This window comes from Phoca vitulina, unplaced genomic scaffold (assembly GCF_004348235.1).
Source record: "Phoca vitulina isolate PV1807 unplaced genomic scaffold, GSC_HSeal_1.0 scaffold29, whole genome shotgun sequence".
NCBI lineage: Eukaryota > Metazoa > Chordata > Mammalia > Carnivora > Phocidae > Phoca > Phoca vitulina.
In genome coordinates this window covers 2,792,738-2,804,935 of record NW_022589732.1, presented here as the reverse complement: position 1 = coordinate 2,804,935, position 12,198 = coordinate 2,792,738, and the positions used below count along the sequence as shown (strand labels likewise).

Genomic DNA, 12,198 nt, shown 5'->3' with positions numbered 1-12,198 from the left:
AACAAGTAAAGAAGGATAAAATTGCATATTTTTACAATTATCATAATTTAATATTTATGTGTAATAGATAAACAGTGGGTTTACAATACACGTGTAGATGTATTTTCAGATTACCACAAAATAAAATTTCTACCCAAAAGAAAAGATTTTAAGTATTTGGAAATCCAGAAAACCCTTCCTGGAAATGCCATGTCTCGAGTGAGTGATCTGGGCTATGAGTGTTGAATTCTGCCCTGCCTTTTATTTCCCTTACTTGTTGTCCCCTTTGTACGAGGCCCAGCACCTTTGGCAGTCACTTCAGTTTTGAGCAGATTGCTAAAGATTAGAGGACCCACGGATGTTATTCTCACCTTTGACACAGAAATTCTTTTTAGGACTGTGCATGAGATGTGTCTATAAATAAGTAATGATATTTTTGTAATCATAGCCTTAATATAAAACCAGGAGGGCTTTTATCCACTTCAGTGTGTCTTCTGTGAAAGCTCTACAGCTATTCCACCAACTCTGTCATGTTTCAAATTATTTGAGGGATTCCTTTTTGGGAGCTGCTCTCAAAGCTAGTTTGCAAGCCAGCAAGAAGACCAACCATGTATTTTTTCTTAAAAGATTTTATTTATTTATTTGACAGAGAGAGATACAGCGAGAGAGGGAACACAAGCAGGGGGCGTGGGGGAGGGAGAAGCAGGCTCCCCACTGCAGAAAGCCCGATGCGGAGCTTGATCCTAGGACCCCGGGATCATGACCTGAGCTGAAGGCAGACGCTTGACTAAGCTACCCAGGCGCCCCCAACCATGTATTTTTTATGTCTATTTCAGTTTTGACTAAATCCAAACATGCCCCCAAATTTTAAGGATTGGCTCTCTATGATTTTTATCTGCCTAAAAAATAAAATTCACTTTCAAAAGAGAAAGGTTTTCTACCCACTTAGGACAATCAAAATACTATACCTCAGGTTGCAGAGTTGTGGGGCTCTAAATAGATCCTGTTTTTCTGACACAGGGTGCCCCTTGGTAGTATCACCAGAAACATATCAAGTTTCTTATCAGTAACAACTGTTAGCATTTTTATTCTAGAATCTAGAAATACCCCAGAAAAATACTATTTTTTAGATTTTTATTTATTTATTTGAGAGAGAGACAGAGATAGCGAGAAGAGAGCATGAGTGGGGAGGAGAAGGAGAAGCAGACTCCCCACTGAGCAGGGAGCCCGACGCAGGGCTCGATCCCAAGACCCTGGGATCATGACCCGAGCTAAAGGCAGACGCCCAACCAACTGAGCCACCCAGGCCCCCCAAATGTTTTTAACCTACCTTTCCAACTGCATTGTCATTTAGCTAATTATGTCCAGCTCCCACCCAGAACTTTTTTGCCTTCTTTGCGTAACATCAGGTATATGCTCCATCTTGTACCTATGTTCTTTGTTTTTCAGTGAATTACTCTTTAATTACTCTACTAAAATGTATTCTTTTTATAGATCTTTGTGGTTTTAGGTTTCTGATTTTGCATCCAATTCTGGTCTTCCTGCCTGACTCAATTCAAGGTGTTCATCTTCATCATTATAATTATAATCTTTGGGGTCATCAGTGTGTCAGCTATATCAGTTCACCTAACCCTCACTACTTGAGGAGACTGGTACTAGAATTCCCATTTAACAGATGAGGAAGCTGAGGCTAAAAGCGCAAATACCTCACCCAATGCCAAATGGCTGGAAAATGGGGAGACTAGGATTCAAACTCACATCCCCTCGAAGGCAGGGATTTCTCAACCTCAGCACTCTTGACATTTGGGGCCAGATTATTCTTTGTGGTGGGGGCTGTCCCTTGTATTGTAGTAGGTTTCAAAGCATCTCTGGCCTCTACCCACTAGAAGCCAGTAGCCCTCCCCCACCCCATGTGACAACCAAAAATATCTCCAGACTTTGTTAAATGTTCTCCAGCAGATATTTAAGGACCACTGGTCTAATCCCAAAGTCAGGCTTATGCCCCATTATACTATGAAATCGGGAACTAATAAAACCATAGGCTAGATTTTGAAGAGATCAATTTGAGGAGTCACCACATGTGAATGATCATCAGAATTGAATTGGAGTTTTTCTTAAGCCTCTTTCTCCACCCGAGACCTTCAAAATCTGCATTTGCCAGGTGGGGAACAGGTATCTGTCTATTTTAAGCCTCTCTGTGGCGTTCGAACCACAGACCAGATCCTAACCTCACCACACATCTGTTCTTTGAATCACTCCACTCAATTCTTGCCAAATAGTCTCTAGCCTCAGTTTTAACACCTCCTGTGATGGTGTTACAGGAGACAATCTTGTGTTCAGATGGTCCTAACTGGGAAAAAGTATTCATTCTACTTAATAACCTTCCTTCTGTCTCTCCCTCTATACTCTTAATCTCATATTATCCAAATTATCTGTTTTCTCAAATCAGGTGACTTATTGAGTCCCAGGTATGTATTAAGCCCTACTCTGAACAGTTTCTTGACCCTTATAGCCATTAAAACCACTCTCAACTTGTTAAAAGTGACCATCTAGGGGTCCCTGGGCGGCTCAGTCAGTTAGGCATCTGACTCTTGATTTCGGCTCAGGTCATGATCTCAGGGTCCTGAGGTCAAGCCCCACATTGGGTTCTACGCTCAGCAGGGAGTCTGCTTCTCTCTCTCTCTCTTTCTATTCCTCTCCCTTTGCCCCTCTCCTGCTCACACGCTCTCTCTCTCTCTCTCAAATAATAATTTTTTTTTTAAAGTGACCATCTAACCAATTTTCTCCATTTAACAATAGACTTCCTCAAAAGGGCAATTATAATTCATTAAAATCTTAAAATCTTACATGGTTGGTCACCCATCCAGCTGCTGCCAGGGAGCAGTCCGCTTTGTATTTTATGGAGGTTCCTGCCCCCAGGCGGGTGGGGAGCTGGCAAGAGCTTTCTCTCTTCCTTTTGACTCAACAACCCTCTTAAACCTTTTTGATGGTTTCAGGAAGATTCCAAACTAGCTCCTCATCCTGGTAAAATCATTCTTTACCATATGTTCCAGATTTCTTGATGAAAACAGAAAGAGAACTTAAAAGTATATTGCTTTATGATGCCCCTCTTGAGAATACCATTTTTATGAATTTGATTAATAAAAACAGATGAATAAATATAAATTGATTTTATGGCTGTATCAAAATTCAGTTTTACAGTTTACCCTTCTTTAAAGCCGAGTAATCCTTTCTGCTTGCACTTTGGATCCCCCTCTAAGTCACCATGATAGTGGAGAACCTACAGTAAACTGCCTTTCAGTGGGAGATTTGGGGTCGGTGGAAGATTGTGATGGTGTGGATGCTAATATCGCCAAGGCAGCTTACGCCCCGAAGTCTAAGGTTAACCCTGCAGGTGACCGGTCTCTTTCGTGGGTGCACACGAGTAGCTAGTGAACTGTAAATGTGTGCCAACGGTCCTGACTTGCCTGGATGGGTTTTCAGTAGGCAGGTTGTGTTTAGAGAAAACCAAGGAGAAAATAACATGGTAACGGGAATAAACCGTTTGGGGTCAAAATAACAATCCGGCGATGTTTTTGTACTTGTGTGAGACATAAATAGAAAACTTGAGTTTGAGTTAAGCTTCGTATGAACTTCCAAACTTCTTGCTTATGCTTGGGCACCTCCAGAGAAGCGCCTGGACCGCTCTCATCTTTGATTGCTCCGTCACTGTCTTCTTACAGAGCTTTATAAATGGACACTGACATGGACTACGAAAGACCCAACGTTGAAACCATCAAGTGTGTGGTCGTGGGAGACAATGCTGTGGGGAAGACGCGCTTGATCTGTGCCAGGGCGTGCAACACGACGCTGACGCAGTATCAGCTCCTGGCCACCCACGTGCCTACCGTGTGGGCGATTGACCAGTACCGAGTGTGCCAGGAGGTAAGGGGTACAGAGTTTCTTTACACTGCTAAGGGGACGTCCCTGCTGCTGCCAGTCTGATTTTAAAAGGGGGTCGGGGTAATTTGTGCATGCAAAATCAAGCTAATGTTCTTAGTGCCGCCAGAGAAAACAAAAGCAAAACGCGCCCTTGGGAGTCTGGCTACCGTATCCTGAATGAGGAGGGTTTGAGTTGTGTGATTCCAGGAAGAGAATTCGGACTTAGCTCAAGTCCTGTTAGATGGAACAAGAAAACTAAAGGCAGGTGGGACAAGTGGGCCTGGAGGGTGCTGACCTGCGCACCCTTCTGCTGAGGAGCCTCTGAATGACACTGAGCAGGAATGCACTCTCTCTCCTGCAGGTCCTGGAGCGTTCCCGGGATGTTGTGGATGAAGTGAGCGTCTCTCTCAGGCTTTGGGATACTTTTGGCGATCATCACAAAGACAGGCGTTTTGCATATGGCAGGTAAACCAAGACCGCTGCCGTGCGGTTGAGCTTGAGTACAATTTCCTTTCCAAAACCTGCAGCTGCTTCATAAATCAACAAAAGCCACAACATATGGCCTTGAAATGTGTTGGGTTCTGCGCTGTGTTTAAGAAAAAAGAAAAAAAATGATATTGTTTTCTGATGTCAAGAAAAGCAGTCTGCCTTGACACTAGGTCCCTCCCAGGAAGTCCCTCGTTTAAAACAACCAGTGTTCATTAAACTGGGACGATAGCTAGAGGATTCTGGTGTGCTCTGGCCCTGAGCTGCTTTGATTGCTATTTTCCTGAATGGTAATTTATTTACCTTTTGCTAGAATGTTTTAAGTTATTTTAGCACTTGGCCACCCCACTTCAGAAGGTCTCTTTGGTCTTTTCATGACCATATTAGCAGAGTCTCATGTTATTTGCTTTGGGCTTTGTTATCTGAAAAGTCTATTATTTTTATTTGAAGGTCGTTTTTAAAAAGAAAGAAAAATACCTCTGAAATCATTCACAAGGCACGTTTCCAAAATGAACTGAAGCACTAATGTCTATTTTACTTTAAAAATCAAGGAGAAATCCAGAAGAAGGAAAAATCCAGTGAAATCCCTGTAGTGAGTCTAGGACACTGATATGACGAGGAACATGGTCGAAATGCCTGAAAGTCTTTAGCAACTTCTTCTTGTCACCATAACTTTTAAGGTCTCTTGGTGAATGTGTTATAAGCTATCAAAATCCAGATAAGGAGGAGATTTTCTTACCCCTTAATTGTAAATTAACACATTTGATCTTAAGGTTAGAATTAAGGTGTCATGGATCCTCTGTCCCTTGTTAACATCGAATGTCATGTGATCTCACAGGATTGGATTAGATACTCAAGGCCGTGAGTTCCTCCTTGGTATTGAGATAGGCATTTTAAAAAGTACCTCTCTTTCTTCAAGCCAGTAGCTCTCTGAAGGCTCTGAACAGACTTTTACTGGCATTTATCCACATGATCTAAAATACTGAATAAAGCTGCTGAAAGGGTTTGTCCCTTTCCCGAGAAGCTGTTCACACACCGAAAGAATCTGCCGTTTAGACCAGTTTGTTCGTGGGGACTCAAGAGAGAGGCACAAGGGAAGTAAAACATTGATTTTAATGTCCCCTGGGTAATGAGGACTTTTGAGGTTATAGTGTTGTAGATACTTTTCTTCTCCTTGAATTTCCTGTTTCATAATTTCTTTTCTTTCCATGGTGTTCTTGATTCTTATATTAGTTGCCATTTGGGTTTTTTTGTTCTTTTATCCAAGTATTCCACACATAAAAAAAATAATGATAAAGTCCGCATAAGTCCCAGGCGGTCGGATTTGTAATCTCTATGGTTGTAAGCCAGCATGATAAAATGGTGACTTTAAGCAAAGGAAGGATGGATGCCATAGATTGCTGTGGACATTTTGTACCCTCACTTCTAAAAAGCTGTCTGAAAACGATGGACCTCGTGCTGAGCTTACAGAGTGTTTGGGTTTACCTGCTCCAGACTGTTTCGCCAGCTCAGCGGCTTGTTGCCACTTGAATTTTATGCAGTTGGAAGAACGAGTTTTAACTTGGCCCCACAGTGTAACTCTTATCCTTTGGTAATAGATGGATTACTTCTCCACTGTCATGTGAGATTCCTACTTAGGAGCTTAATGGCACGATGGCCGGCCTCGATCTCACATCGACAGGCATCCCCACGGGGCCTTGTCCAGCCCCCTGATGTATCTGGGGTCTTTTGGCAATGGGTCATCCCTGTGTTTGTTCCCTCCCAACAAAAATAAGCTGCTCTTTCATGTGACTCCATCAGTTCCAACTTCATTGTTCTGCTCCCTTGTCTGTAGCGTTTGGTCCTATCAGCTCTAACCTGCTCCCCCTTTGATATGGAAACAGGATGTGTTCTTCAAGCCAAGTCTGATCCTCTGAGCGACACAGAAGGGCTTCAGGAAACACTCCCGTGTTTCTGGCCCAGCTCTCTGTGGGCCTCAGTTTATGTGCTTGTTTGTACCTTGTGTTTCCTCTGTCTTCTCTGATTCTCCGCAGCCTGCAGGCATCCTGCCACAGACCCCACCACGGCTAAAGAACAAAACCCAGAGCTGTTCTGTCTCAGCCTCCAGCATCTTTCTGTAACGCTAAATATGTGATTCCACATTGATGTGGCACCAAAAGATTACATTTTGTGGAAGAGTCTGGTAGTAATAGGAGTTCCTTTTACTTGGTACAGGGTTCTGGCCACTGTATTTCATTGCTTTGCAAGAGCTGATTAATTTCTTTGTGACTTCTATTTTTAGCTTTGTGTCATTCGGGAAGGAAAAAAATCCTAATTATAATTTTTGACAATCAGTTTGGTTTGCACACCTGCTTTTTTTGATGGATGTTTTTACTGTGCTTGGTGTGAATGATGAATCAGTAGGATGTGATATATTCCTTATACCTGGAAATGTATTTGGAACCTCTTTAAAAATCATTCGTTTGAGGGGCGCCTGGGTGGCTCAGTCATTAAGCGTCTGCCTTCGGCTCGGGTCATGATCCCAGGGTCCTGGGATCGAGCCCCGCATCGGGCTCCCTGCTCCACAGGAAGCCTGCTTCTCCCTCTCCCACTCCCCCTGCTTGTGTTCCCTCTCTCGCTGTGTCTCTCTCTGTCAAATAAAGAAATAAAATCTTTAAAAAAAAATCATTCGTTTGATTCTTACAGTGACTGTGAGCGAAACCAGAGTCCTAGGAAGATGACTTAGACCTTGTCTTCAGCATCCTCTGCTTCCTTGCACCGGGGTAGTTAATAAGGTGCCCCCTCAAACATTATCTGGCACGGACAGGCTCTACTTGCAGCGTGGATCCTGTGGGCCAAGGTGCTGTTGGTCTGCCCACTTGAATTTGTACATCTCCTAGCATGAGAGAACTATAAGCAGAAGGGCATTAATTTTTCAACCCATTTTTTAACCAACCAGAATAATAGCTCCAATTTATCGAAGGCTTACATGTGCCAGTCAAAATATTAGGTGCTTTGCCAACATTATTTCAGTTAATCCTTTCAGGAACCCTGGAAGGGAGAGATTCTCGCCATGCTACAGCTGAGGGCAGAGTTGAGTTCTTTTACTACCATAACATGCCCAAGAGTGAGTTTCAGAGACAGGGTCAAACCCACCCCTGCCTGACTCCTGGCTCCCACACCTTCTGCTCTACCAAGCTACCTCAGCCTCATTGTAAAGAGATGCAGCTGGAACCCACCCCCACATTGATGAGCTGGGTGCCTCTTTGCTCTTCCGTATTTGTGCAAAGGCTTAGAACTAGAAGAGATCTCTCAAGGTCACCTGGTTGACCCCTCTGCTTCAGGAAGGGAAATTATCCACCCAAGGAAAATACTGAGTATAGGAGTCCTTCTACTATTGGATGGAGAGGAAAGATAGCAGAGCACCCTCAACATCCTAACATGTAACATGTCTGGCATCTGTCAAACCCTCTCTTGTCTGGAGTGAATGACTCCCAACTCTCCTGTAGCCTTTCTTCCCACCACCTACTCTCTATCCACTTTGGATGAACCTTTGAAGCTCTTTGCTGGATCTTTAAAATATCAAGAACACAACTGTACCTAGTAACCATGACTGTGGTTAACTGCTCTTTTTTGGCAAGAAGACAGCCTCTTTTTAAAGGGCTATTGGCTCCAGGTTTTCCCCCCAGAACCGTTACAAGAATGAAATGTTCACAGTCAGGTACCTGGCACGGAAAATACAGGGAGGATGGGTTCTGCCTTTCCACAGGGCATCTGGGCCCGTGCCGCTCTCCGATATCACACCACACATAAGTAATTACCAATTTATTGTTTCCTTTCCTTGAAAACCTCCACCATTGATCTGTCTCAGGATCAGATAGCCTTCCAACACGTCATAAAGCCTATGGTGCTGGGAGTGGTGCTAACAGCAGCTCCAGCTGAATCAAGGCTTCCTGTGAGCCAGGCCTGTGCCTGACGCTTTACCACTTCATTCTTGCAGTGACCCTGCAAAGTAGGCTCATTTCACAGTTGAGCAAACAGGCACAGAATGGGGCTAAGGTCAGTCAGCTGGGAAAGGGTAGGCCTGAACTTTTCCTGTTCGTTCTGTCTGACTCCAGAGCCCGTACCGTCCCTCTCCAGCATGTTGTGGCTAGAAATGATAGACTGATGACCAGCTTACCTTAAAGTTATTCCTAGTCCAGTCTGATGTTTATGCTGTTCTATATGGGCAGTGAAGACCAGCATTCTCCGTCTATCACCAGCTCTAATATGCCGTTGTGCCTCTTAAGTCCTTTAATACCTAACAAACAGCTTCTTTCTTTAAATAGCTAAACATGAGAGCTTCCACTTTCAGTAAAAATGATACATCCAATTGAGCTTTTTGAAAGGGAGTGGGAGCCTTGGGTACTTTATATGGCATGCTCTCCCCTGAAAATTTAACTTACGTATCCAGATCCTCACCTGTACACCCCACAGTTTCTGGGCATATTTTCTGTTCAGTTGGAACTCATTTATTAATACAGATTATTCATTTATTAATACAGATTATTCTTCCACACTGATTTCTCTCAAATGTCAGTTCCTATGAGAGGTACAGTATGTGTTTTAAATGACAACATTAATCAGAGCCGTGGTTTCTGTGTGTCTATTTAGACAAGATAGGTCTGGTTCCACAGTGAAGGCACATGTAATCAGATACACCATGAATACATCCCATTCTGAATGCTCGGTTGAGGCTCTTTTAAAAATTCAGGACTATGGGTGACCAGTGTTTATGTCTTTGTCTGGGATTGGCTGTACTTGTGGTTAATGGCAAGGGGAAAAGTAGGAAGCATCTAATGTGTCTAGAAAGAGTGCTTTGAATTAGCTCTTCTTGTCCACGCAGGTTATAAACGCTGGGCCAGAAGTAGCAGTCTAATGACCATTTCAGGACAGCAAAAAGCCTGTTGGACCGTGAAATCTATCAAGTGGAGGTGGGCCTGGGCCAAGACTAGGCTGAGGCAATAAGGCACTCATCTTGGGCATAAAATATAAATAGTAATAACTTTTAAAAGATAGGATCACTGATTTTTTTTCTTTCAAGCTCGGTAGGGCTCAGCATGGCACTATTACCGGTCCTGACTTTATTTAAAATTTTGATACTTTATTCACCATGGATTTTTTTTTTTTTTTGCCTTATTGATTTTCTTTAAAAATGAAGTCAGCTTCTGGATTATAGTTTTTTGGCACCTCGTTGAATTTTGCATCTGAAATAAAAGAGTCCTGCTCACTCTCAAGACCCTCTTCACCTGAGTCCTGGCCCCGATGGTGGAGTTGAGAAATAGGTAGCAAAGCAGCAAAAGGAGGAAAGTTCACAATGTGCATACTATATGGAAAAGTAACCCAAACCACACTTCTAAATGTGGGCACAAAAGGATCTAGGGAAATTATTGCTACCTCTGTCCTAAAGCTATGTAGTCCTGTGTACTGCTGTGGCCTAAAGAACTACGATTTGCCCAGGTTATAGAAAACAGGAGAAAAGGGGGCGCCTGGTTGGCTCAGTCGGTTAGGCATCTGACTATTGATCTCAGCTCAGGTCTTGATCCCGGGGTGATGAGTTCAAGCCCTGTGTTGGGCTCCACACCCACTACTTAAAAAAAAAAAAAAAGAAACAAGTAGAAAGACTTGGAAGAATAGCTAGCTGGACCAAGGAACAGGAATTTAGTTGTTCCCCAAGAGGTTGGACTAAACTGCAAGTTTGAGTAGACCTGCCCATGCTGGTTGTTCTGATGTCAGAGTTCTAGGGAGAGGTAAATCAGCAAATTTTAGCCAGTCCCTGGATGATTATAAAGCAGGGGGTCCTCAAGGCATGCTTTGTTACACACTGCCATGGAATCATCATGATTATCATGCTCTTTACTGAACCTCAGCCAAAAGGGAGGACTCTCTTAAAGATTAGAGACAGAGCCTTCAAGTGAAGGAAACCAAGGAAAGGAGCACATACTGTGTGATTCCATTCCTATAACATTCTGGAAAATGCAATCCATGGTGACAGAAAGTAGATCACTGGTTGCCTGGGAAAGAAGAGGGAGGGGGAGGGATGGATTACAAAGGGACACAAGGAAACTTTGGAGGTGATGGAAATGTTTGTTATTTTGATTGGGATGTGATAGTATTGGGTGCATAATATGTATGTCAGAACTAATCAAACTAACCCTTTAAGTCTGCGAAGTTTATTGTATTTAAATAGTATCTCAAATATTTTTTATTTTTTTATTTTTTATTTTTTATTTTTCTTAAGATTTTATTTATTTATTTGAGAGAGAGAGAGCGCAAGAGGGGGTAGGGTCAGAGGGAGAAGCAGACTCCCCGCCGAGCAGGGAGCCCGATGTGGGACTCGATCCTGGGACTCCGGGATCATGACCTGAGCCGAAGGCAGTCGCTTAACCATCTGAGCCACCCAGGCGCCCTCAAATATTTTTTAAATAAAAATATTTTTATGGATAGTCAAGGTAATCCCGGAAATGTGAGGAAATGTGCATGGTAGACAATATATGTTTTAATTATTTATAGAACTTCAAGTTAATTCACATTGAAAATACAAATCATTTGTGTGAACTTAGGGGGAAAAAATGGGACCAGATCTTGAATAGATGACTGTGGGAAATAGGATGGTTCTAGAATCTCAAAGCTCAGTGATGGAACACTATCAAATTTTCCCCAAATCATACTGACTCCCTTTCCCCAGAGGTAAGCCCTCAGCTGTGTGGATCAGTCTGACCAAGGGGCCTGTGTCTTTGGCTGTGGTTGTGTTTGTATCTTTTTCTAAGATACATTGGCGAGGTACCCTGTGATAGCTGAAGAGAGGACTCCACGTTCCCTGAAAGTTTCCTGTTTCTCCATTTCTCCCTCAAATAGTAACGATGTGGGCTTTTGTAGTTGGTTCCTTCTGCAACTGGGGAGTGCAGTGATAACCTGTGGGAGTATACAAATTATCTTGTCCATTTCGTACTCAGTCACCCTGGCTGAGGATTGGGTGCAGAGGTGGGCGAGGAGTGTCCTTCCCCTGGGTTAGGTCGCTGCCCATTGGGTGTGAGGCTCCACCCCGCTTTGTTTCTCTGGACTGAGTCCCAGCCTGCTTGTCCAGCCTGGTCTCTTGCTCCAGACATAACAATATTTGCAGTTCTGTGTTCTCTGTAGCAGGTAGGCCCACAGACGTGCATTACATCCATCTAGAAATTACACCCCTGCCCACCTATTCTTTACGTAGTTATTTACCACAACTATTCTAAGAATTTAGGACAAGGATCGCAAACTCCCATAAGTCCCCTCCATACTCCCCGCCTCCCTGTCACCTTTAGAATCCAGGTGAAATGTCTCTCCTTTATGTTCCACCTGACACCCTGGCAAATCTCTATCATAGCCATGATCGCACTGTTTGAAAATTGGCTCCTTCATCATCTTCTTCTGTTGCCCTTATGCTATTATTCCTAGTATCTGTAGGACAGGAATTTTGTCTGTTTACTCTATGTCTCCAATGCCGGGGGCCTGGCACATAGGAGAAGCTTCATAAATGTTAGTTGAATACGTGCATGAATCTATCAATCAATCTTGTACATGGCAGGATCTTCTAAGGCATTTACAAGGAAATATCATTATAACAAACTCCAAACTGTTTCACTAAGTTGAATTTTATATTTGCACTTTTTTATAGTAAGAATCACAAATCATGTACCACCGTGAGGGTGATACGGATGGAAAACTCTGGTGCCTAGCCTCTCCTTAATGAATTAGCAAATGAAAAGATATGCTGCAAGGCCCAGAGAAAAAGGAGGGAGGTACACTGAGCCACAT

General features: G+C 43.2%; 1 protein-coding gene across 8 annotated transcripts in view; it reads left to right on the top strand.

Moving 5' to 3' along the window:
• Positions 1–12,198, top strand: part of RHOBTB1 (Rho related BTB domain containing 1) — a 119,827-nt gene that overhangs the window by 77,360 nt on the left and 30,269 nt on the right. For 7 of the 8 annotated variants that reach the window (XM_032423604.1, XM_032423602.1, XM_032423601.1 and 4 more), the window contains 2 exons: positions 3,702–3,903; positions 4,262–4,365. In XM_032423604.1, coding sequence (XP_032279495.1) covers positions 3,712–3,903; positions 4,262–4,365 — 296 coding nt within the window. In that variant the 5' untranslated portion in view covers positions 3,702–3,711. Of the gene's footprint in view, positions 1–3,701; positions 3,904–4,261; positions 4,366–12,198 lie in introns of those variants that run through there. The other variant, XM_032423606.1, reaches the window with a different exon arrangement.